The following is a 24,806-nucleotide window of genomic DNA, read 5'->3' on the forward strand; positions in this document are numbered from 1 at the left end:
ATGGTGGAAGGCCCAAGGGACAGAGAGCCTCCAACAGAGCCGCCACTCGGTCCTGCACCGGTCACTGTTATTCTGTTCACCTAGATCTTCTTATTCTTTTTTTTTTTTGTTTTAGGTTTATTTATTTTTGCTTGAAAGGCATATCACTTTTACGAAGAGAAGCATAGAGAAAGATCTTCCTCCACTGGTTCACTACTCAAATGGCTGCAACGAAGAGCAGCCGGGACACAAACTGGAGCCCATACGGTATGCTAGCACTTGCAGAGTGAGGATTTACCCACCGAATCGTGGCGCCGCACCCTTCACTTAAGTCTTGATCTGTGCTCTGCCCTGTGCACCAATAGCTGCCGCCAGGATCAGAGTACCCTGGTCCTGACTGAAAGGAAACAAGAGCCCTGGATGCCAGCAGAGCTGCTGGAAGTGGAGTCTGGCCGTCAGGATGCTCGGTATCCGCTGGGTCAGAATCAAGCAGTGTCACTCATCATCTTTCCCATAGCCTCCGCTTAGTCTCCAGAGAGTTTACCCTGCCCTTCTGGAACAGATGTTAAGTGAAGGGCCAGAGTGCTTCTCCAGTGGTACCTGTGGCACGTGATTGGAAGTCCCTGTGGCTGTGCCAGAAATCTGGCATCTCTAGAGCTGCCCACCCATCAGGCCATGGACCCTTTCAACCCCAGCCTTGCATCCAAGGTTCTTTCTCCAAAGATCTACCAAAGCATTTTCTCTGCTTGGCGCTAGGAACAACCCTACTGTACCTGCTGTTGCCGCTCCTATTGTAGTTCCTCTTGGTGGCTTTGTGGCCTTTCTGCTTTGTCTGCCCTTGTCCCCACAGCTGACCAAGTCATAGCCATCCCAGTAACGGTCCTGTCCAGTTTCTGTACTGGCTAGTACTGGCTACAGACCTGGCACCCAGCCAGGCCTCTTCTAAGCCCTGTTAGGTGACAGCCTTCTGCTCTTTGCCTGTGAAACTGACCAGACTGCCTGGCCAAGAAGTCCAGCAGTGCCCGAAGGCCTGGCACCAGTCCCACATGCCTCCCCAGCAGCATGTTCCCTTGCTCCTCTGAGCGTTTGGCTCACATTCTCATGAAGCTAGGGCAGCTTGCCCTTCTCTGATGCCCTGCCCTAACCCTTAAAAGGCCACCCAACTGAAGTCTCAAAAAGTCCCTGCCCAATCTGAGGTTCTCACACAGTCCTGGGTTAGAGGAACAGAAGGGGCCCCCAGAAATCTCTTTCCTGGTGCCCTGTTAGGAAAGGTCAAAGTGCAAGGATGGGCAGATGACACCAGGGCAGTTCTTCCTCCCAGGACCCCAAACACCAGTTTCTTCTCCAAATTCTGCTTGGGACAAAGGAGTAAGAGGTGAAATTGAAGAGACAGGTGCAGCTTAGATGAAAAGAAAGATGTGCAAAGAAAAAATTTTTTTAAAAAAAGTTGTGTAAGAACCAATTCAATGGTCAGTCTTCCCATAATATCAATTTCTTTAGACCATCTCAGAGAGAGTCAAAATCTGTAACTTGAAACATTTTAATGTGCTTTGTAAAAAGATTTATTTATTTGAAAGTTAAAGAGAGGGAAGGAGAGACCTTTCATCAGGTGGCGTTCTCTTCAAATGGCTGCAAAAGTCAGGGTTGAACCAGGAGGAAGCTAGGAGCCAGGAGCTTCATCCAGGTACTGCATGCGAACACAAAGCTGCAGGCAGTGGCTTTACCCTCGAGGCCACAATGCCCAATCCCTTGTGTATTTTTCTTCCTTCCTCTCCTTTAATACTAAAGTAACATTAGAGGCCAACATTGTGGCATAGCTTGTTAAGCCACCTCCACTGTGACACCAGCATCCCATATGGCTGTTCCTTTTCTGATCCAGTTCTCTGTTAAAGCACCTGGGAAGATGCCCCAATTGTTGGGCCCCTGTACCCACATGGGAGATGTGGATGCAGCGCCTTGACCCTGGCTTAGGCTTGGCCCATCCCTAGCTGTGGTGGCCGTTTGGAAAGTGAGCCATCCAATGGAAGAACCCTGCCTCTTCCTTCCTCTTTGGCTTCTAAATAGATACATCTTTTTTGTTTTGTTTTTAAGGAACATTAAAGGTATAAATTCCAAATTGCAAGGAAATACAGGGAACTGCTAAGGCAGCCTGTGCTTGAAGGAGAACTCAGGCTCCTCCCACAACCCAGCTGGCCTCTTGGCTGAGTTGGGACTTGAATGACAGCCTGGTGCTTGGCACCCAATGAAAGCCGCAACTGTGATCTCCTCAAGGGTGCAACCCTAGACGAAAACTCTGAGGAGGAGCCAGCTGGCGTCTTTGCAGATTCGTGGCGACAGGGTTGGGACTCAAGGCGGAACCAGGGGCTCCGCCTCCTCTCCCCTGCCCCAGCGCGGACTCCACGTGGTTCTCTCAAGTCTGGGTTGTACTGGCAGACGGCTGCAGGTTGGGGTGGTGCTGCTGGGAGAATCACCAGCCCAGAAGGGGGTGGTCTGAAACTTTAATCCGGACCAGAGCGAGAAACACTCCTGGGAGACAGATCTATAGACTCCAGCGTACGCCCGGCTTGCGACGACCAGCCTGGGACTGAGAGTCCCAAAGTGCCAGGCGACAAAGGAGCGACCCGAGACGGAAAGGACAGGTCACCTCCCGGCCGTCCATGGCGGCGCTCGTCCGCAGACTGTGCCACATCGCCTTCCACGTGCCTGCCGGGCAGCCCCTCGCCCGGGACCTGCAGAGCCTGTTCGGCTTCCAGCCCCTTGCGCTGCGGGAGGCAAATGGCTGGCGGCAGCTGGCTCTGCGCGGTGGCGATGCCGTTTTTCTGGTTAATCAGGGCACAGGACCCGGAGAACCGCTGTACGGGCTGGACCCGCACCACGCTGTGCCCAGCGCCACAAACCTGTGCTTCGACGTGGAGGATGCCCGCGCCGCCTCCCGGGCGCTGGCCGCTAGGGGCTGCAGCTTGCCAGTGCCTCCTGTGAGCGTGCGGGATGCCAAGGGAACTGCTACCTACGCTGTGGTGCGCTCACCTGCCGGTAATCTCAGCCTGACCTTGCTGGAGCGTGCCGACTATCGTGGACCCTTCCTGCCTGGCTTCGAGCCAGTGCCCTCTGCGCCAGGCCCGGGCTGGGTCAGCCACGTTGACCACCTCACCTTGGCTTGTATTGCTGGCAGTTCCCCCAGACTTTTCCGCTGGTTCTGTGACTGCCTGGGGTTTCGCCACTTGCCACTGAGCGCAGGTGAGGACCCAGAGCTGGGACTTGAGGTTAGAGCAGAGTCCGGATGCGGGGGCTTGCGACTCACGGCCCTGCAGACCCCACCGGGCCCCAGCGCCGTCCCTACCCTCGTGCTTGCTGAGTCCCTACAGGGGGCCACCAGCAGGCAGGACCAGGTGGAGCAGTTCTTGGCCCGGCACAGGGGACCTGGCCTGCAACATGTGGGGCTGTACACGCCAAACATCATGGAGGCCGCCAAGGGAGTGACAGTGGCTGGGGGACAGCTCCTGACTCCTCCTAAGGCCTACTACCAGCAGCCAGGCAAAGAGGAACAAATCGTAGCTGCGGGACAGGTGCCTAGTCTTCTGGCCCAACAAGGAATCCTCCTGGATGGCCACGAGGGCAAGTTCCTACTGCAGGTCTTCAGCAAGTCCCTGTTTGCGGAGGACACCTTCTTCCTGGAGCTGATTCAGAGGCAGGGTGCCACAGGCTTTGGCCAGGGCAACATCAGGGCCTTGTGGCAGTCTGTGCAGGAACAAGCTGCCAAGGTCCAGGACAACTGCGGGGGGCCAGAGCACACATACCCAAGGCCAGGAGAGTGAACAGCTGTGCCAGCACGGGCCAGGTGTGGCTTCTGTCTCAAGAGGGACCAGAAGTTGAGAGACTCTCCCTGGGTTCCAAAGAGGTGGGATTTTTGTTTTTTTAAATGTAAAACTGTTTTTGCACAGCCCATATCTAATACAGATTCATGATATAAAGAAGTATATAGTACAAAATAGATTCAATACTTTTTTTTAGATTTATTTTTATTGGAAAGTCAGATATACAGAGAAGGAAAGACAGAGAGGGAAGATCTTCTGTCCAATGATTCACTCCCCAAGTGGCCACAACAGCTGGAGCTGAGCTGACCTGAAGCCAGGAGCCAAGAGCTTCTTCTGGATCTCCCATGCAGGTACAGGGTGCCAAAGCTTTGGCCTGTCCTCAACTGCTTTTCCAGCCTACAAGCAGGAAGTTGGATGGGAAGCAGAGCCATCAGGTACCCATATGGGATCCCAGGCATGGAAGGTGAGGACTTTAGCTGCTTGGCTACCATACTGGGCTTGAACCAATACTTTTGGAGCAGCCTTTCTGATCCACTTCCTTCCCACACCTTATGAGTAACCCTTTTTTGTATCACTGTGTATACTACATTCCTAAATAAACAATATAGTATTTAAGGAACTTAAGTCAGAAACCCTGCGTTTCCCCTCTTCCAGGAAGCAACCACAGGGCTCGGCCAGAGCTAAGCCAAACCATCTGCTCTAGGGTGATGCCACTGCTCCAATCAAATCCAACCTTGTGGACTGAGGGTGTCATGTGTCAGCCATTGGCAGGTGCTCACCCTCTCTTCTCCACCCCCCACCCCCATCTGCTGAGGGCTGGATGGGCATGGAGCCAAGGGAAGTCAGAACCAAGCATGAGAGGGCAATGGAGAGGGTGCAAAACTCTTAATGGCTTTTCTTTAAAAAGGCACTTTATTTATTTCAACAACAGCATTCGGGGGGCGGGGCTTCCAGAGGCATCACGGGGCTGCACTGTTGAGGCGATGTGGCCTGAGGAAACCATCCAGGACCTGCTGGCCCTTGCTGGGCCTCTTCTGGCTGAGTGGAGTGGACACGAGGGACCTTTTGGAGCCCTGTGCAGAAGCCAAGGGGAGGTGCTGAGGCAGGGGCAGCAGAATCCCCTCTCCCCACCCCCCATGCTACCAACGTAGCTTAGGCTAGCCTGAAATGGCAGAGAGCTTTTAACCTGCCTCCAGTGTCCACCCCTTTTAACCAAGTTTGCCAAAGGCAGCCCAAGAACATCCTCCAAAAATGCAACTCTGAGCCCTCTTTTTCCCACCCAAAATGCTTCAGTGGCCTGGTATCCACACCAGGACGGGCCCCTCCAGCTAAACCAACTACTTGCTGCCCGGTGAGCATTGCACACTGCACTGTGTCCCACCTGTCTCCACCTCACTTTGGGGTCTGGAAAGATCATCCTGTCTGCAGTCTCCTAGACAGAATGAATGGCTGCCCACCTCTACTCCAGAAGACCAATCACAAGCAGCTCATGCACTGGGAGCTGTACTGTCCTCATCAACATGCTCCTGTTCCCAGACCTTACACCGTGAAAATACCCAGACCAAGAACTTTCCCTCCCGACTCAGGGAAACCTGGAGAACATTCACCACTGACAAAGTGCTTGGAGACGCAGGCCTGGGAGGAGACGCAGGCCTGGGAAGGCCAGGTGACTTACCTGGCGGGTGCCTGGCTTCTGACTTTCATATACACGGAAAACCTAGCCAAGAAGAGAGTAGGAGAGGACAGGGCTCACACTGTGTTCTGCACCCCTACCCCGCAACCCCCTGGCACTCTGGTTTAAAATATGCCTTTTTTTTCCCCTTCTGTTTAGCATGTGGTTAGCAACAGAAAAAGTACAACAAAGATGATTAAAACTGGTGCCTTTTTCATGGCTGTGGAGACGGCTGCGGTGCAAAACTCCTCCCGGGTGAGCCAGCGGGCGCCAGGTGGTGTGGTGGTTGCCAGAGTATCGCTGTCCAGGGTTAGGCCGTACACTTGATATGTCAGCTTGATGTGAGAGAAGGTGTGGACCACCTGTGTGGAGGGCCAAGGGCTGGAATCAGCCTGTGGCTACAGCCCGGTGAGCCAGCATTCCTGCCCTTCCACAGCTCACTCACCTTCCCGAGGTGCCGGAGGCAAGCGGCAGGGAGGGGCCCAGCCCAGCTCTGCAGTTCCTGTAGCAGTGCCTGGCGCGGATGCTGCCCTGAGGGCTCCAGGGTCACAGATGGGAATTCCCACAGTCCGGCCAGCAGACCTGAGAGGCAGGACAGCCAGATGGGCACTGGGCTTCAGCTGCTGACTCCTCCTTTCCTCCCTACCGCCCTCCATACCCAGCATGTGGATACCCGAGTGCGGCCTCTGGACCAGCAGCATGCGGCCACCCCCGAGGGCCTTGGGCTGCTCTATGACACAGGTGGCAGAACACTCCTCTCTGGGGGGCCTGCGGCTGGCCTTTCGGGGAAAGTTGGTCACTCCCAGGGTCGGGTCCCAGGGTTCTGAAGGAGGCAGGCACAGCTGGCACTGTCCAGTGTTGACAGCTGGAAACAAGAGATTCCCCAGCCCCAGTCAGGATGGTCCCAGAGGACAAGCCTTGGCCCAACTTTGGAATCGTATTTAGCTTCTAGGCAGCCCTGGAATGAGGCCTCCACAGGCATCTCCCTGGGCACTGGGAACAACTGGGGCTGGCACTTACCACACTCCTCTATCTCAGGGCTGCCTGGCAGCCTTGGTGAAGCACACAGCTGCTCTTGCTCCACCTGAGAGTCAAATGGTAGGGGGTGGTCAAGGGGGTGCTCCCAAGTACCTCTGCCTTCCTCTTCCCCAGCAGGCTCACCCTTTGGTGTGCCTGACACAGGTGCTGCACAGGGCACCTGTTGCAGAGTGGGCGCTGCGGGGTGCACACTGTGGCCCCCAGCTCCATGGCTGCTTGGTTGAAGTCCCCTGGCCGTACTGGGTCCACCAGCTGCTGGGCAAAGCTCCTACAAGAAATGAACATCACTGAGCCAAAGCCTGTATGCCACTGTCCCTCCCAATCTCCCCTGTCACTCACCCGATAGCCTACCAGAGCTGTTGGGAAACAGGAGTGCTACTGGGGTCAGCACCAATGGCTCGGACACGGCACAGCACCCGCACCACATTCCCATCCACCACACCGGTTGCCTGGCACAGAGTAGCCTAGGAGTCAGCCTGAGCTGGGAGGAAGGAGGATGCACACATGCAAAGCGGGCGTGGGCTGCCGGCTCACCTGGCCAAAGGCAATGGAAGCTATGGCCCCAGCTGTGTAGCGCCCCACACCTGGAAGGAGCTGCTGCAGTGTCTCTGCCGTTCGTGGCATGTGGCCCCCGAGTTCCTCCACCACCTGCTCAAGATAGGAAAGCTCCAGGTTACCATGGACGCAAGGCCCAGGGAGTTCCACCTCCCCACAATTCCCTTACCTTCCGAGCTCCCTCCTGTAGCCTCCTGCCCCGAGAATAGTAGCCCAGGCCGGCCCAGAGCTGGTTCACCTCCTGAAGGCAAGGCCAACAGTCCACAAGGTCAGTGTTCAGTCCCTCAGCGGTTCCCACTCCCCCTGCCCTCGCGTACCTCTCACCTCCAGGGATGCACTGGCCAGGTCCTGCAGTGTTGGCCACTTCTGCAGCCCCGAGTCAGGCAAAAAGAGATGAGGTCATGGGCGAGCAAGGTAGAGGAAGCGTTCTTCATATCCACCCCTTGCTAACACTCATGGCAGGGAAGGGCCGACCCCTGACCCTCCCCTTCCTTCCCAGGAGTCACCTGCATCCATCGCGTATAGTAGCTGATCACCGTGGCAACCTGAGTCTGCTGCAGCATGACCTCAGAGACCCACACTAGGGAAGAGGAGTTGGCATGAGGGTGCTGCTGCCCTGTGTGCTGCCCGAAGTCCCCCAAGCTGAGGCCAAGGCAGGCAAGGTACCCCTGCTTTCAGTTGTACTGACCAGCATATGCCCGCCTGTCCAGGTCCACCTCAGCCTCTGCCTGTCAATGCAACCCAAGATAGACAGTTAATGAGGAAGTAGGTAGGGACCAGTCTCCCTCCATACCACCGTCTCCTTCTCTTCCCTGCCTACCAGTCTTCTCCAGGGCAGGTCCCGCTTCTCTCGGTCGTACCAGGTCAGCAGGTTCCCACGGAAGGCTAGGACTTCAGCTGGGTCTTTGAATTGGTGGTGCGGGGAGATGGAAGTCTGCGACATGGCCTCTTCATGCTGTCCAGCTGGGCCTGTCAGGGCCTCAGGACACTCAGAGATTCTCCCCTTGCAGGTTGTGAAACAGGGACACAGACACAGCAGCCTGTGGCAAGGTGCTCCCAACGAGGGCTTCCCCAACCTTTGGAGCTATAGTCACACCAGAGTTCTCAAGTTGTATGCAGCCTTGGCCAATCTACATTTCCTCCTGGTGGCCTGCCTGGCTCATAACTAAAACCCAAGGGTTTCCACCAGGTCTAATACAAACATGTGCAGGGCTTTCCTGTTCATAAAGCACTCCCGGGTTTATAAACATGTGCTGGAGAAAAGCAATGCAGACCACTGCTCCATTTCACTGCTAAGAAAGCATCCATTCACAGCAACTGTTGATGGTCACAAAGCTATGGAATCAGAATTAGGCCCTTAGGGCCCGGTGTGATAGGCTAGCGGTTAAAGTCCTCCCCTTGACAGCACTGGGAACCCATATGAGCGCTGGTTCTAATCCCCGCGGTCCCGCTTCTGATCCAGTTCCCTGCTTGTGGCCTGGGAAAGCAGTCGAGGACAGCCCAAATCCTTGGGACCCTGCACCCGCATAGGAGACCTTGAAGAAGCTCCTGGCTCCTGGCTTCAGATTGGCTCAGCTCCAGCCATTGCGGCCACCATCAGACAGAAGATCTTCCTCTCTGTCTCTCTTCCTCTCTATATATCTGCCTTCCCAATAAAAATAAATAAATCTTGTTAAAAAAAAGAATCAGGCCCTTAATCAATTCCTCAATGCCATGAAAGTCAGAGTAAGGGAAGAGAGAAGAAACAAGTAAAAGGGAGGAGAAAGCGGAGGGAGGGGGAGAAATGGAGAGACAGAGAGATCTTTAATCAGCTGGTTCACACCCCAGTTGACCACATCAGCCCAGAACTCCACTTGGGTACCACCCCATGGGTAGTAGGGATCCAAGCATTCAGACTATCATCACTGCTTCCCCAGGTGGGTTAGCAGGGAGCTGGATCAGAAGCAGAGTAGCTGAGACTTGAATCAACAGCCTGATATGGAATGCTGGCATTGCAAACAGTGGCTTCACTCAATGCCATGCTTCCAGCCCCAGTCTCTCAAAGCCCCAACACAATTTATGATCCCTTCCCAGCCCAAGGCTGCCCCTTTCACAGCTGATGAAACTGGCCCCCTGAGTCTCTGGCTAGGGCCGAGTTCCTCACCATCAGGGGCAGAAGGTTTGGTCTGGCTGCTATTGAGGGAGTGTTGTTCTCGTCGCTTCTTGCAAGCTGTCTGCTTCCTGTGGCCACCTCCCACAGCTCCTCGTGGCTTCCTCATGATGACCTAAAACAGAAAGATGCAGTTTTGTTGACAGAGCAGGTTAGGCTGCTACCTGTGATGCTGATACCCCATATGAACACGGTTCAAGTCCAGGCTGCCCCATTTCAAATCCAGCGCCCTTGTAACGTGCCTGGGAAGGCAGAAGAAGATGGCCTGAGTATCTGGGTCTCTGACACACAGATAAGAAATCTGGATGAAGTTTCTGGCTTTGGCCTGGCACAGCCCAGGCCAGTGCAGCCATTTGGGAGGTGAAACAGCAGATGGAAGATTTCTGTCATTTTCTCTGTAACTCTGCCCATTCAAGTAAATAAATTAAAAACAAAAGGGGGAGGCAGGGAGGCAGCAAAGACTGACCCAGCCAAACTAGTCACAAGGAAGCTAAACCGTGGGACCATTCAGTGACACTTCTGCCTGCCTGCCTACACCATGTACCACGTCCAGTTCTTCTCAAGCTCTCAGGATGCCTATGAGTCTGCTCTTGACTGGTTCAGAGAATGACCAAACAACCTTACAGGAACCTGTGTGAGTACAGCCCCAGACATCCAAGATGGAAGAGGCCAAGGCTGGGATGGGTCAAGGACCAAGTCCTCCTGTCTGGGAGCCTGTGGTTCACTGATGCTTGTTGTCACTGTGTGGGCAAAGGGGCTGTTTAGATGTGTCCGGCGGTATGCAAGGTGGGTGAAAAGCTTCTCTCATTAGAGATGTAAAACAGCCTTTCATGGTCACTCAGTCTGATGATCTTCATTTCACAGGAACTCGATGCTGGAGATCAGAGAGAAAAGATTTGCCTGTGAGCAGATGGCTAATCAGTAGGGCATACAGATGAGTTGTTCTTATACCTAATCTTTTCTGATCTAGTAAACCATCTCTGGTCAATTATTAGTGATGAAAAAATGCATCCAGCTGGTCCTTACTGTTCCATTCTTCAGCTGTCATTTCTTAATGACTAAAAGCAGCTAAAACTCTGAGAGCCCACTCCATGCCAGACCCTGTCAAATGCTTCACTGGACTTTCACTCAATCTCCTGAGAACTCAATGGCAGAGTATTACCACCCTGTGGTAAGGGGAATGTGAAGTTTGTAGAGATTAAGTAATTTTTTTTCTCTTAAACCCAGAAAGCAATCTTTCATTTGCTGGTTCAGGCCCAAATGCCTGCAGGTAGGAATCAAGTACCTGGATACTTTGGAACATAATATACTGCTTCCCCAGGTGAATTAACAGGAAACTGGACTGGAAACAGAATGGTGAGAACTTCACTGGCACTCCACTATGGCATGATCCTGAACTTGCCATATCACAATGCACACCTCCAGAACTTGTACTTAATAATAATAATAAAGCTTTTGGGAAGGCAGACTTGTAGAGAGAAGGAGAGACAGAGAGAAAAATCTTCCACCTGCTGGTTCACTCCCCAAATGGCTGCAACAGCTGGAGCTGAGCCAATCTGAAGCCAGGAGCCAGGAGCTTCTTCTGGGTCTCCCACGCAGGCGCAGGATCCCAAGGCTCCACAAGCAAGGAGCTGAATGGGAAGTAGAACGGCCGGGATATGAACTGGTGTCCATATGGGATGTTGCCCTTAAAGACGGAGGACTAGCCAGTTGAATCATTGTGCCAGCCGCCAGAACCCACACTCTATACCCTGTGGCATCCCTCCTAAGCCTGCTTCAAACTCTATCACCTCATTTCCACTTGCTTCTTCCTTCAGGGGGAAAAAATAAAGAATAAATGAATATGCAAACTTCTCTCCTTCTTTTCCCTTTTATAGGAGGAATGCAACCTTATTCTGAGGCTTCTGCTACTGCAGTCCCTTCCAACCATGAGCCACTGCTCTCCCCTTCACAAACTTCCTTTGCTAATACATTCGAGAATTTACAATCCATTCTCCAGAGAGCAAGGTGACTTATGCAAGATACGATCATGCTACTTCCTTACTTGAAGTCTCCAGCACCTGCCCTTAAATCCTTGAACAAATATTTACAAGGTGTTTACTATGTAATCAAGCAGTTTTCAGTGGCTGGAAAACTCCAGTAAGTAAGAGAGCAAGGGCTGCAGTACTCACAAAGCCTACATTCTAACGGCAGCACCAAGAATAACACACACAGGAAGCGAGTTTACATAGCACGGTTAGAAGCATGGAAGGAACAAGCAGAGCAGGTGCAGAGGTAGAGAGCAGAAATGTTGCACACGCACAGAACATGGCCAGGTTCACCTTATTAAAGGGAAATCTGACCGACGAGTTAGACCGTTAGAATGGGGCACGTGGACACCTGTGGCAATGACATACCAAGAGTTAGTGCGAAGGCCCTAAGCAGCGGGGTTTGGCAAGGTTAAATACGAGCTCCTGGGTTATAAGCGGAGTGAGGGTTTACGGTGCACGGTGGAAGAAGGGTAAAGGAGAAGGCAGGTCGAGCACAATGACAAAGTATCTTGTAAGCTGCAGGGGAGGGGGAGTGCGGGGAGAAGGGCTTTGCTGTTTGGGGCCAGTCCTTGCCGGTTCACTAACTGTGTCGGTCGCTGCACCCCTTCTGCAGCCTCATCCTGCGTCCGGCTCCCCGCCACTTTCACTTCCAGGACCGGGAGAGCTACCCTTGCTCTCGGAATTCACCCGACCCCAGCAGCCCTTCTCTTAAATCCTGGCCGCGCCCCTGAGAAGCCTGCCTCCGCGCACCTCACCCCTCGCGCCGCGCTGAGGAAGACAGCCCGATTCTGTGGTCCCATTCTACCGTCGTGCTGAGGCAGGAGACATGATTAGCTTTGATTGTTTCTCCCGCGCCCGGCTCCCCCGCGCACTCTAGGGGGCGTGGCTCCTGCCAATCAGGCCACGAGCCGACCGCTCCAGCCAATAGGCTCTCAGCGCGCGCCGGGCCCACTCTCCCTACCCCTCCTCCCGACGCCAGACCCGGGAGCTCTGAACGGAAGTCCGACCCGTTGATCACCTGGGCGAGACCTCCGCCCCGCCCCCGGCAGCCCGTGTCGCGCCAGGAGACGAAGCGGAAGTCTGGGAGCGCTCCTACAACTCCGACGAGGGAAGTGCGGCGTCATGGCCGCCAGCGACCACGATGGCGCAGATTCGGCTCCGGCGGCCTCTAACGGTGAGCGGCTTCCCAGGGGCCGAAGCCTATGCGCTCCAGGGAGGGGAAGGCCTCACGTTCTTAACCCTATAGAGATAGACTTCAGGCTTCCAGAGCATATCCCTTCCTGAGGCTGCCACAAGGAGACTACAAATCCCAGTGTGCACCGCGGCTTGCCTGTTAGGTCCTGGCGTGTTGGCAGTGTAATCAGGGGGTAGTGAGGTGTGCTGGGAAATGTAGTCTGCAGCTCAAAGCTGTTGCTAGTTGGTTGGGAGTCGGCGCCTGCGCTGAACGCTGTGGTCTAGACGAAGTAGAATATATTGGGACTTCTGTTTGTGGCGTTATCAGGTTTTGGGCTTCTGGCTTTGCAGCCTTGTGAAATATGAAAAATGTTACCAGAAATGCCTGGTGGGTTCTTTCCTCAGCTTAGAATAGAAATAAAAAGCCGGGAGTCTGTTGCAAACAGAAAACTTTATTTGCGAAGGGACCAGGTGAGCAGGAAAGGGAGAGAAAACCGGAAGGTGGGTTACCTCTCGAAAGAGGAGGGAGAGACAGACACCAAAGGTTTAAGGAAGGGTCTTGGGATTTTAAGCCTTCCTTGACCCCTCCTTGTTGGGCGGGAGCCTACAGGTAAGATGTTCCCCATTGGTGGTCTCTTAATTAGTTAGAAAAATGGGTGGGCAATGCTGGCGCCGCCCACTTGAAGGTGTGGCCAAGACCTCAGCAGGCCTGGATGGTCTCAAAAAAGCTGAAATCTTCTAGCCAATACGAAAACTTCCTGCAGGGTTTGGGAGAAGGAACCTCAAAAGTCACCTAGTCCACCCTTCCTTTCTTGCTGACACTGAGGGGGAAGTAATTTTCCCAAAGGGTCATATAAATCCACTGGAAAACCCGGGTGACCTCTCTTCAAATTTAGGGTGCCAGCCATTCTAAGTAAGGCCTGTGTAGCGAACAATAGGAATACGAGGCCTGAGAGAAAAGCCATCACTGGAAACTACCCCTTCACCCCTACCCTGCGGCCTTGCTTAGTGTCTGTTCTCATTGGCACAGTTGCCAGAGGAGAAGTGGCCATTACTGTCTCCCCCAGGTGGTGCCAGCAACAGCACAAAATCTGGAGAGGAGGTAGTAGTCCAGGTTCCTGTGGTCGATGTACAAAGTGACAACTTCAAGGAGATGTGGCCATCCCTCCTGCTGGCCATTAAGACATCTAGCTTTGTGGCTGTAGACACGGTGAGAATTGGGAAATGGGGAGGGCAGGTGGTTGTGAATGGGTTGATGTGAGGGGGTCCATCACAACCCTCCCTTTACCCACCCCTAGGAACTGAGTGGGCTTGGGGACAGAAAGAGTTTACTGAACCAGTAAGTATAAGCTCTGTTGTTTCTTAGACCCTGGCAAGAAGGGTAGAATTCATCCCTGGAGTTGGGGGTAGGGCTTGGAGGTGTGGACACAATCCTAGATAGTGTGTGTCCTTCAAGAAGCCAAGTCCTAGCCATAGCTATGCCAAACCCATCCCTAAGGTGCATCGAGGAACGTTACAAGGCCGTGTGTCATGCTGCCAGGACCCGTTCTATCCTGTCCTTGGGCCTCGCCTGTTTTAAGCAGCAGCCAGACAAGGTACGAACTGATCTCACTTCTGTCTCAGGTCAGTGTCTTTAAGGGGAGGAGAGTGTGAGATCCTGGGGAACACTGAGCATAATTTCTTTCCCCTTGAACCTTGACATGGCAGACCCTCTTTCTCTTCCAGGGTGAACACAGCTATTTGGCCCAAGTGTTCAATCTCACCCTGCTGTGCATGGAAGAATATGTCATAGAGCCAAAGTCTGTGCAGTTCCTGGTACAGCATGGCTTTAACTTCAACCGGCAGTACGCCCAGGGTATCCCCTACCACAAAGGCAATGACAAGGTAGGCCTCCAGCTGCTCTAGCCTACACTCCGTCTTCTGTGCCTTCACTTCTCCCAACTCTAGGCTGGCTGCCTGGGGACAATCTGCTTATTAAGGAATGTGGAGAATCACTAGTTCCTGGGCTGGGGAAAGGCAGCTGATGACAAAAACTGGTAGCAGTGAACTGGTAGAGTGTGTTTTCCTTCCCTGAGACCTTTCTTTCCACCTAGGGTGACGAGAGCCAGAGTCAGTCGGTGCGGACACTGTTCCTGGAGCTGATCCGGGCCCGGCGGCCTCTGGTGCTACACAACGGCCTCATAGACTTGGTGTTCCTCTACCAGAATTTCTACGCACACCTGCCCGACAACCTGGGAACCTTCACGGCTGACCTGTGTGAGATGTTCCCCGCAGGCATTTATGATACCAAATACGCTGCTGAGTTTCATACCCGCTTCATGGCCTCCTATTTGGAATATGCCTTCCGGAAATGGTGAGCAATGGTTGTGGGAAACGGCTTGGTGGAAGCGGTACATGATCTGAGCCTATTTCATTCACTTAAGATATATATGGAGTGCCTGCCAGGTGCACAGCAAAAACAGTGAACAAAAGCAGTGAACAAAACAAAAACTCCTGCTCTTGTGGAGCTTGTGTTAACGGACCAATACCCTCTTATGCTGTTGGCAGTGAGCGGGAAAATGGGAAGCAGCGGACAGCTGGTGGCCCACACCTTACCCTGGAGTTCTGCAACTATCCTTCCAGCATGAGGGCCCACGTCGACTACCGCTGCTGCCTGCCCCCTGCAACCCATCATCCTCATCCCACCAGCATCTGTGACAATTTCTCGGTGAGAGCATGTCCTGGGGCGGGTGAGGTTTCACATCTGGAAGCCCTTTCTAAGCCTCTTTCTTATCTCCAGGCCTATGGCTGGTGCTCCCTGGGACCACAGTGTCCCCGGTCCCATGATATCGACCGTATCATTGACACTGATGAGGCTGTAGTGGAGGAGAAGCGGCGACGGCGACGGCGTAAGGAAAAGCGGAAGAGAGCTTTGTTGAGCCTGTCTGGGACACAGACTTCTGGAGAAGCTGAAAATGGTCCTCCCACAAAACAGGTCTGTGGAGAAAGCCTCAAGAATGAGGAAATTGAGGAGAAAGTGGCTGAGGATGAAACTAGAGACCAGCCCAGCTCTGAGCAAGACCACAAAACTGACTTGGAGATGGATCTGGAGGCAACAAGGCCTGAAACCGCTGATATGCCTCCCCTGGAAATGCCAGAGAATCAAACCAGCCCTAATCCAGTGCCTGGGGATGGATTGCATCGGGCTGGATTCGATGCTTTTATGACTGGTTATGTAATGGCCTATGTGGGCATGAGCCAGGGCCCCCAGCCCTGCAGCTCTGGACCTTGGCTACCTGAATGTCACAACAAGGTATATCTGAGTGGCAAAGCTGTACCCCTCACAGTAGCCAAAAGCCAGTTCTCCCGTTCCTCCAAGGCCCACAACCTGAAGATGAAGCTAGCTTGGGGCAGCAGCTGACCCGACTTTTGCCTAATTCAGGATCCAGGAAGGGAAGCTGCAAGTAGAACAGAGGTGTCTGTGCCCACTCTGCGCTGCATTGCTTCTGGCTCTTTACCATAAAGGCTGAAGTCCAAGGACACACGTAAGGAGGCTGACCAGCACCTGTAATACCGACTTTATTTTTAAATCTGAAAATGTCTTGGGAAAGTTTTACAAAAAAAAAAAATCAACAGAAACAAGTTATGAAAATATTTGACCAACTTCATTCTTTGGTTATTTCTTATTGCGGTTCTGTGAGGACAGACTGTTCCTGAACCTCCAGCCATAGCAGGGAGAAAAATCAGTCCCTGTATACCCATTTAACCAACTGGGTGTATGTATCACATGTTGACAGATACATAGAGTAGGCCCTAGGGCATACAAATCCAGCCCCACTCCCAACCAGGTGGTTGAAAGTCTCATGAGGCAGAACATTTAAGACTCCTTTATAAATACAGAAATAGTTTAATCAACTGGTAAAGATCTTTGAATAGGTTAGCTAAGAGCCACGACCATCACATTGCCTTGCCCTCCCCTTGCATAGAAATGTAGTGATGTGGTCTGACCATGCAGTAAGTGCAAACAGCAATTATTCAAGTGTCTTAAACATACTAGCAAGAAGCACACCAGTCTTCAGATCTGAGAAAAAGTCACGCCCTTTATGGCTACCTGGTGAGTTGTTGGTTCCATCCAGTAGTTATGTGTCCCAAGAAGGTGCAAGAGACAGACCTGGGATGGGTGAAGTGGGGTAATAGCTGCCTGCCAGCTCAACATAGAACTAGGAATCCTGGTCCTATTTGGGGAAGTGCACTGGGGGATCAGGTGGGCACCAAAGATCCATGCTAGATTTCAGAGGCTTGGGATCAGCTGTTGGCCCTAACTTGCAACACCTCTCACTGCTTGCTCCCTTCTCCTACCACAGCCTTTGGTACTGGGAGCTCAGTAGTTGAGTCTGGCTTAGCCTAGCACTGCTGATCTGTGGGCTCCAGGAGGAGGTCAAGGCTGGGCCCCAAGGAGGTCCTACAGCTTCAGCTGAAAGGCCATCCTCAAGGTAGACAGGGTCTAAGTCCCCTCATCCATCCTGCTCTCCCTGGGTTTGAAGGCCCATGCCTGAGGCACGGAGGGGGCTGGGAACCAAGCTTCTCGGCCTCTCTTCTGCCTCCATCTCTTCAGAGGAACATTCAGGGCAGGGTCCTGTCCCCTGGGGCCTAAGGCCAAAACCATTTTCTTCCTGGGGATTGGAGCAGTCCATGGCCTCAGAGGCCAAAGCAGCTGTTGGGGCAGATGCCTGGAATGGTGGGATCTCTCTTACTCTGTACTTCAGACTACTGAGGCGTGGAGGGGGCCCATCAGATAGTGATTCGTCTCGGTCCACAAACGGACAGGCTTCTTGATGCAAGAATTCAGGTGAGCCGGGCAAAGAACGCCACCGTCGAGCAGGTGGAGCAAGGGGTTCCTGCCAATCAGCTAGGGGCATGGTACCTGACCCAGGTGCATCCAGGTCAAATACCAGGGAGATGACAGATTTGCTTGGCAGAGCAAAGAATTTGATCTTGCCACCCATAAGGTCCTGGCGAGCACTGAATGGATTGACTTTGGGGATGCGGGCAGCACCATCTCGTTGTGGCCGGTAATAGGGGTCCAAGACGTTCACTGTATGTGGAGGCTTATGGGAGAAGATGTCTGATTGGCTCCGAGACAGGCAGATGGTACGCTTAGGGCTTGGGCGTGGCGACTTGTGAGGGATCTTGTCATCCAGTGAGCTCAGCCGTTTTACCCCAGGTACTTTGTCCAGGAGTCCTGAAGAACAGTGGGTCAAGTCTAGGTTACTCTCAAATAGCAGCAGCACAAAGCGTTACCTCTCAGGAAAATAAAATAGGTACTGTTGTCAATGAGGAAACAAAAAAGGAAAGCAATATGCCAAGTGACAACTTCAGCAAGTAAGTTACTTTTTTCCATCATCTTGCCCTCCTATTTGCTTGTGCACTTGAGGCCTTGGAGTCTCAGTCCTAGAAAGGAAGGCCTCCATCCTAATTTCCTCCCTTAGCATCAGATTGTGTTCTCCAGTCTAAACACTTACCCTTGCTTGTGGGCTGCGGCTTTTTGTCCTCTGGTGGTTCTTCCTGTAGGTGGCTCAGAATTTTGTTGAGGGTCTCCCCAATCTCCACAAAGGATGGGCGCAGTTTGGGGTCCATCTATAGATATCCACAGTAACTATTAGCCCTGTCCCACATTTCTCCCATCCAAGAATGGCAGCTGAGTGTATTTCTGGCATCTCTGCAGTTAGGACATTTTCTGAAGGCCTTGGGTTATGAGGGAATATACTACGGTTTATTACCCTTCCCGCAGGTCCCTTCGTGTGTGCGTGTCTTAATCCCTTTTAAGGGCACAGAATCCTCCAAAAGTAGTTTATCCTATTTGACTTCTGTTGCCTATGTACTTCTGGTAGGCGTCTGCAAAATCCAGCTCCCTTTGGTCATAATGGGTAAGGAGCTCGATAGTACTCATGTGTCTCAGGGCCAGCTAGAGCCCCAGTTGAGTAATAAAACCTGACCAGAACTCCACCAACAACCAAGGCAGGGGGTGATGGGTCTACCCTTTAAGATTATGACTGGATAATACAAAGTAGGTTTTTGCTTTTTGTTGTTGTTGTTTTTGTTTTCTCTTGGCCCAAAGCTCTGAAGAAGCTGGCTAGGCTTGAAGGAGGACGTGTTGCTATCATGTACCCAGTGAAAATGAACCCCCTCCTAAGGCTAATTAACAGTCCTAACCAGGTGAAAGGGGTTCAGCCATCCCCTGATGAAAACAAGAGCGGGGAGTGGGAAGACACTCACATTACAGCAGTTGAAGGTGAGCTGCAGAAAGTCTGGAGGACAGTCTCCCACCATGTGCTGGAAAGCATCATAGTCCAACCCGAAATTCTGTGGATGGGTGTGGTGGGGAGGATACAGGAACGTAGGTAGACAGTTCATTAATCTCCCCCACCCATTCTGGCCTGCTCGCAGAGGCTGGGAGCTGCCTCTGAAAAGTAGCCACAAACTGAGTTCCAGCAAGTCCACCCCAAGGACAAGACCGTTCCTCAGCCCAGCCCAATCCCAGTGGCCTTGATTCCTACACCTGCCACTCACCTCTGTGCGGGGAAGATAGTCCGGATCAGCCTGGATGCGGGCGATGATTTCGCAGAGGATGATACCATAAGAGAACACATCTGCCTGGTGGGTAGTCAGACCTTGGTTTCTCTCTCAATGGGGCAAGGGTAGTGTATCCGCCCCATGTCTAACAGCCTAGGTCCATTTGCTAGGCAGCTGCCAAGTAATCCTACTCTTGGCAGAAACAGTGTAGATCCTCCCCCTGAACATGAAGGGTGACCATGGATATGTCCTGCTAGGAGTGAATTCTAAGGAGAACTAGCCTCCAACTTACCTTTTCATTATAGGGCTCATCTCTGAGAACCTCTGGTGCCATCCAGAAAGGAGAGCCCACTACAGCCAGCTTCTCACTCCCCGTGCTGTGTGGGCAGATAAGGATAAAGAGCTTGCCGCTGCCTGCTACAATGGCATACTTGACCATCGGGAATTCTGTTCTAAGCATGGGCCCAAACTAGGACTCGCTGTGTTTATTCAGGTTGAGTTGTGACCTCACCCTGGTCTTGGGGAGAGGGGGGAATTTTAGCCCCCTCTTCAGGGACCCAAGCATCCATTAGGGATACTCACCTGACATCAGGGATCTTCTCAGCCAGGCCAAAGTCAGCCACCACTGCCGAGTAACCGTTCTCATCTTTCTTTATCAGGCAGTTCTAGGTTTCCCAAAAAAGGAAAGAGAATATGGCTTAGAAGTGGGGATCAGCCAGCTATAAAGTTTTCATCTATTCCTCCCTGCTCAGAGAACCTTGTCCTCTGCTTTTTGATGAACTGTGATGAACCACATTCCCTCCCCCCGCCTTTTTTTTTTAAAGAAATGGGGCCTGGTGCCATGTCATAGTAGGCTGACCTTCAACCTGTGGTGTCAACATCCCCAAATAGGTTCTGATTCAAGTCCAGGTTGTTTCACTTACTCTTTTTTTTAAAGATTTATTTTATTTTTATTGCAAAGTCAGAGAGACAGAGGAAGATGTTACCTCTGATGATTAACTCCCTCCCACCAAGTGAACACAATGGCTAGAGCTGTGCCAATCTGAAGCCAGGAGCCAGGAACTTCCTCTAGGTCTCCCAAGGGCCACCATGCCAGGCCCTCAAAAATAAATCTTAAGAAAACGGGTATGGTGACCACTTAAAAAGCAAGGATAAATATTTGGAATCTGAGGGCAACCCATTAAAATCCAGGACTGATTCATCTCACAAGACTGAGAGCCCCAGGTAAAACCTCTGTGGTCAGCTTAAGAAAGTGGTTCAAGGGCCCAGCGGTGTAGCCTAGCGGCTAAAGTCCTCGCCTTGAACACACCAGGATCCCATATGAGTGCCGGTTCTAATCCCAGCAGCTCCACTTCCCATCCAGCTCCCTGTTTGTGGCCTGGGAAAGCAGTCAAGGACAGCCCAATGCTTTGGGACCCTACAACCTATGTGGGAGACCTGGAGGAAGTTCTTGGCTCCTGGCTTCGGATTAGCACAGCGCCAGCTGTTGCACCTGCTTGTGACCTGGGAAAGCAGTCGAAGACCCAGAAGAGGCTTTGGTTTCTTGGCTTCGGATTGGATCAGCTCCAACCATTGTGGTCACTTGGGAAGTGAATCATCAGACAGAAGATCTTCCTCTGTCTCTCCTCTCTGTGTATCTTACTTTGCAATAAAAATATATAAATCTTTAAAAATTTTTAATTTTTATTTGAAAGGCAGATTTACACGGAGAAGGAAAGAGAGAGGAGCCTTCCATCCTCTGGTTCACTACCCAAATGGTCACAATGGCTGGAGTTGGGCTAATCTGTAGGCCAGGAGGCAGGAACTTCTTGTGGGTCTCCAAATGGGTGCAGGGTCTCAAGGCTTTGGGCCATCCTCCACTGCTTTTCCAGGTCCCAAACAGGCAGCTGACTGGGAAGTGAAGCAGTCAAGACATGAACCAGCACCCATATGGGATGCATGTGCTACAGGTGGAGGCTTAGCCTACTACAGTAGGGCACTGGCCCCAAGTAGCCATAATTTTAAGTGCCAGTAATGCCTCAACCTGAAAAAGAAAGAAAAATAAAACAAACCCTGTCCTCCTGGCACTTACAACCTAGGGGAGAAAGAATATCAGGCTCCTGGCTTTCCTTCCTTCTTCCTCAAATGCAGATACCCAATATTCACAACCATCTTTGCCAAGTGATACAAGTATAGGACAAATGCCCAAGCTTAATACTTGTATTGTCCACATGATCACAGCCAACCTCCTCTCTGGCATCTGAGTTTACGACTCTTAAGTGGCTGCATCCAAGTGGCTTCCTCCCTACTTCTCTGTCCCTGGTGCCCCTGTGCACATATTCTTATCCCAACTTTCTACAGAATAAGTTGACTTATAAAGCCTGAACAAGGTTTTGCCTGTTTTTGTCAGTGGGTGGCATCAAGGTTTTGACTCTGTTCCAATTCTCCTCTCCACCTAAGAACTTTATGTCTTTTAAGGCAAGCTACCTTTTAAGCCGAATCTTCTCTAGTCCTCACCTTCATCTCTCCCTCTTAGTTCTTTTCAGCTCTTCCTCTATGCCACTTCCTCTTACAAATCTAGCAGAAAGACTGAGCCTCGCAGGAACATGTTCTGGTAGGAAGCTTCCTTCTTCACAGTACTAAATTCATTAGAGGAGCTGAGGATATGCTCACTAAACAAATACTGCCTCCAGATAAAGGACAAACCTAAATGACCTGCAAATAAACACAAAGCAGCAACTAGTTCTCCGTCCCCCCCCCCCAAATAGCTACTTTAAAAATAGCCTTATGCCACTTGGGCTCAGGAGGCACCTCATCCCCCCCACTCCCTTCCTCCGGAGAACAGAAAACAGGGATGCTTGACTCACAGAAACATTTCTGGGGCCAGCAATGCCCTATTTTATCCAAACCAGCCCTCCTTCCACTTTGCAGCCTTAGTAATTTAGTTGCTGAGACATTACCGAGTAGCCTAGTGCTTACTCCACATCGAATGCAACTTAATGTCTTCCTCTTGCCTTGGTGTGACCACACTGATCATCTCTGAGCTGAAAAGAACCTGTGATTTCGTCACACCATCTACCCTGGACCCCAGATAGACAGTCTCTGGCTTCCAAGTGATACTGTCCTTGTACTTGTCCTGGCTTTGGTTCTCTCATCAGTCCTGCTGGCTCAGCACCCCATGGCTTCTCTGACTTTGTGAGAAGATGGGCCCTAAGCCAGCCTGGCTATTAAATAGCCCAAGCTCCAGATCTAAGGTACAGCCCAGGAGGCAGCAGAAGCTTCTATTTTGTCCTTTCTATCTCTCCCCTCCACCTCCTATTTCACCAACTCAGGCAGCTGCTCTCAGGGCTCAATCTGAAGTCCCATGTAGTGTTTTTATTATAGAACTCAGAAACAATCCTATTAAAATCACCTTGCAAATAGCAGGTATAGAAAAGAACATGACCACAAGGCACTGCCATTGTCAAAGCTGTCAGTTTGGGGACTGGTATTGTGGCATAGGTGGTAAAGTCCTGGCCAGCAACATCAGTTTGAGCTCCAGCTGTTCCTAGTCCAGCTCCCTGTTAATGTATCTAGGAATGGCAGCAGAGGATGGCCCAAACGCTTGGGTCCCTGCACCCACGTGGAACACCTGATAACTCCTGGCTTTGGACTAGCCCAGCTCAAACTGCTGTGGCCATTTTTGGAGTGAACCAGACAGACTCTTCTCTGACTCTTCCCCCACCCCTGCCCATAACTCTGCCTTTCAAATAATTGTTTTTGAAGTTGTTAGTTTCTGTCCCATATTTGCATTTGTGGAAGCCTACTATTCACTCACTATAAACTATTCATCTAGGAGAAAGTGACTTCGTGATAATGTGTCTAGGAACAACTAGGAAATAACCAAGGCAGAGGATTAGTATTTTGGTGCAGCAGGTTAAGCCTGAAACACCAGCATCTCATGTAAACACTGGTTCGAGTCCCAGCTGCTCCTCTTCTTATCCAGCTTCCTGCTAATACACCTAGGAAAGCAGCAGAAGATGGCTCAAGCTCTTGGGCCCCGGCCACACAAGTAGCTGACGTTCCTGGTTTTGGCTTGTCCCAGTCCTGGCCAATCTAACCAGTGGGAAGTAAACCAAAAGGATGGAAGATTTCTACACCTCTCTGAACTTCTCTCTCTTGTTTCTCTGTAACTCTGCCCTTCAAGTAAAATAGATAAATCTTTGAAAGAAAGAAAAGAAATGACCAAGAGGTATTTAGCATCCTGCAATGTAGAGCAAGGCGTCAAGCCTAATGTGCTTAGAATATGACTATCACCTCTCATAAGGTTTCTCCATTGTCCTTAGCTAGGCACTGAAACCAGAGGGGAAAATCAAGTACTGAAAGAAAAAAAAAAAATCCACAGAACTCTGCATGTGAGATGATAAAAACATGGTAAGGAGCCCATAGGATTAGCTATGATGGAGTTTCCCAACAAACTCTTCAGCCTACTGTTAATGGAGCTAAAGTAATGAGATTTGACAAGCCACATTTGCTAGTTTTATTTCTTTACTTCATACTCAGTCCTCAATGGTTTTTGCTGAAGGAATTTTTAAGCATCTCAGTAAACTCCCAAGGTACTAAGCTCAACCCATAAAATGAGTCCTTAGATTATTTGATCTTATTGTTTCTGACATGACTACACCCTTTAGTATTTTTACGTAGGATTCAGGAATCATGTAATATGGGGTATACTGAAAACAAGGCTATTATGTCGTGGAGGTAACAGATTAGCTAGCAAAGGCCAAGTGGAAGTTATTCCTATTCCTTTTCCTACTCCTCTTTTGTTTGTTTGCTTTAACTATTTGAGAGGCAGAAAGATGAAAAGAGGGAGACAGAACCTATCCTTATTCATTCCCAAATGCCTGGGCTGAGTCAGACTGAGGCTGGGAACCACAATTTATTTAGTTATAGATTAACTTATTTTTATTTGAAAAGGAGCTTTACAGAGAGAAGAAGAGGCAGAGAGGAAAAGATTGTCCATCCATTGGTTCACTCCCCAAAAGGATGCAATGGCATTGCAGTGAGCTGAGCCAAAGCCAGGAGCCAGGAGCTTCTCCCAGGTCTCCCACATAGGTACAAGGTTCCAAGGCTTTGGGCCATCCTCTACTGGTTTCCCAGGCTATACACAGGGAGCTGGATAGGAAGTGGAGCAGTCGAGACACAAACTGGTGTCCATATGGAATGGTGGCACTTGCAGGTGGAGGATTTTGCCTATTGAGCCACTGCGCCAGGCCCTGAATCACAATTTCAATCCAGGTCTCTCTTGTGAGAGAAAGGGACTCAACTACTTGAGCCATTTCCACTTCCTCCTGAGGAACACCCCAGTAGGAAGCCTGAACCTGAAGCCAGAGCCTGGGTTCCAATCCAGACACTCCAGTATAGGATGTGGGTATTATAACTGCTAGGTAGTTCCAGTGTAGCATGTTAAGCTGCCACTTGGGAGGCCTGACCCACAGGAGTGCCAGTTCAAGCACCAGCTACTCTGTTTCCAATGCAGCTTCCTGTTAATGCATAGTGGGAGGCAGCAGATTAGACTCAATTGCTTAGACCTGGATCATCCACAGGAGAGACAGATGAGATTCTGCTACTAGCTTAAGTCTGGCCTAGCCTTAGCTGTTTCAAGCATTTGGGGATTGAACCAGTGGTTGCTAAGAGTTCACCACCCCTATACCACATCACTCAGTGTTTCAAACATATAGTAAAATAGTAACAATAAAAAGATGGCTACTTTTTTAAAAAGTGAATTTGACAGTATACAATCATACTTTAAAAGATGTTAGGGTGAGCATTTGGCACAGTATTTAAAGAATCACCTGGGTTGTCCACATCCCATGTCACAGTTT

General features: G+C 51.2%; 4 protein-coding genes across 4 annotated transcripts in view; 2 read left to right on the forward strand and 2 right to left on the reverse strand.

Moving 5' to 3' along the window:
• Window positions 1–2,636: 2,636 nt before the first annotated feature.
• On the forward strand, window positions 2,637–3,794 carry HPDL (4-hydroxyphenylpyruvate dioxygenase like). The gene has a single exon (XM_040977815.1). It carries the CDS (start codon window positions 2,637–2,639, stop codon window positions 3,792–3,794), a length of 1,158 nt encoding a protein of 385 aa, XP_040833749.1.
• An 898-nt stretch (window positions 3,795–4,692) lies between these two features.
• On the reverse strand, window positions 4,693–12,082 carry MUTYH (mutY DNA glycosylase). The gene is made up of 16 exons (XM_040977823.1): window positions 11,994–12,082; window positions 9,203–9,323; window positions 7,880–8,070; window positions 7,748–7,787; window positions 7,566–7,639; window positions 7,384–7,425; window positions 7,229–7,300; window positions 7,039–7,152; window positions 6,856–6,953; window positions 6,628–6,772; window positions 6,487–6,550; window positions 6,140–6,331; window positions 5,912–6,048; window positions 5,676–5,828; window positions 5,470–5,511; window positions 4,693–4,867 (listed from the first exon to the last, which is right to left on the reverse strand). The coding sequence occupies exons 1-16, from the start codon at window positions 12,036–12,038 to the stop codon at window positions 4,754–4,756; spliced, it is 1,644 nt and encodes a 547-aa protein (XP_040833757.1). The 5' UTR covers window positions 12,039–12,082; the 3' UTR covers window positions 4,693–4,753.
• A 217-nt stretch (window positions 12,083–12,299) lies between these two features.
• Window positions 12,300–16,053, forward strand: TOE1 (target of EGR1, exonuclease). Its single transcript, XM_040977743.1, has 8 exons — window positions 12,300–12,412; window positions 13,479–13,621; window positions 13,710–13,750; window positions 13,910–14,006; window positions 14,137–14,295; window positions 14,505–14,764; window positions 14,959–15,118; window positions 15,191–16,053. Exons 1-8 carry the CDS (start codon window positions 12,361–12,363, stop codon window positions 15,809–15,811), a joined length of 1,533 nt encoding a protein of 510 aa, XP_040833677.1. The 5' UTR covers window positions 12,300–12,360; the 3' UTR covers window positions 15,812–16,053.
• Window positions 16,013–24,806, reverse strand: part of TESK2 (testis associated actin remodelling kinase 2) — a 122,988-nt gene continuing 114,194 nt past the window's right edge. Inside the window, exons 6-11 of the mRNA XM_040977742.1 lie at window positions 19,546–19,628; window positions 19,256–19,340; window positions 18,961–19,044; window positions 18,667–18,753; window positions 17,913–18,027; window positions 16,013–17,632 (exon numbers count right to left, since the gene is read on the reverse strand). Coding sequence (XP_040833676.1) covers window positions 16,905–17,632; window positions 17,913–18,027; window positions 18,667–18,753; window positions 18,961–19,044; window positions 19,256–19,340; window positions 19,546–19,628 — 1,182 coding nt within the window. The 3' untranslated portion in view covers window positions 16,013–16,904. The remainder of the gene's footprint in view (window positions 17,633–17,912; window positions 18,028–18,666; window positions 18,754–18,960; window positions 19,045–19,255; window positions 19,341–19,545; window positions 19,629–24,806) is intronic.

The sequence above is a fragment of the Ochotona curzoniae genome, unplaced genomic scaffold (genome assembly GCF_017591425.1).
Source record: "Ochotona curzoniae isolate NIBS_2020 unplaced genomic scaffold, NIBS_Ocur_1.0 contig_2855, whole genome shotgun sequence".
Taxonomy (NCBI): domain Eukaryota; kingdom Metazoa; phylum Chordata; class Mammalia; order Lagomorpha; family Ochotonidae; genus Ochotona; species Ochotona curzoniae.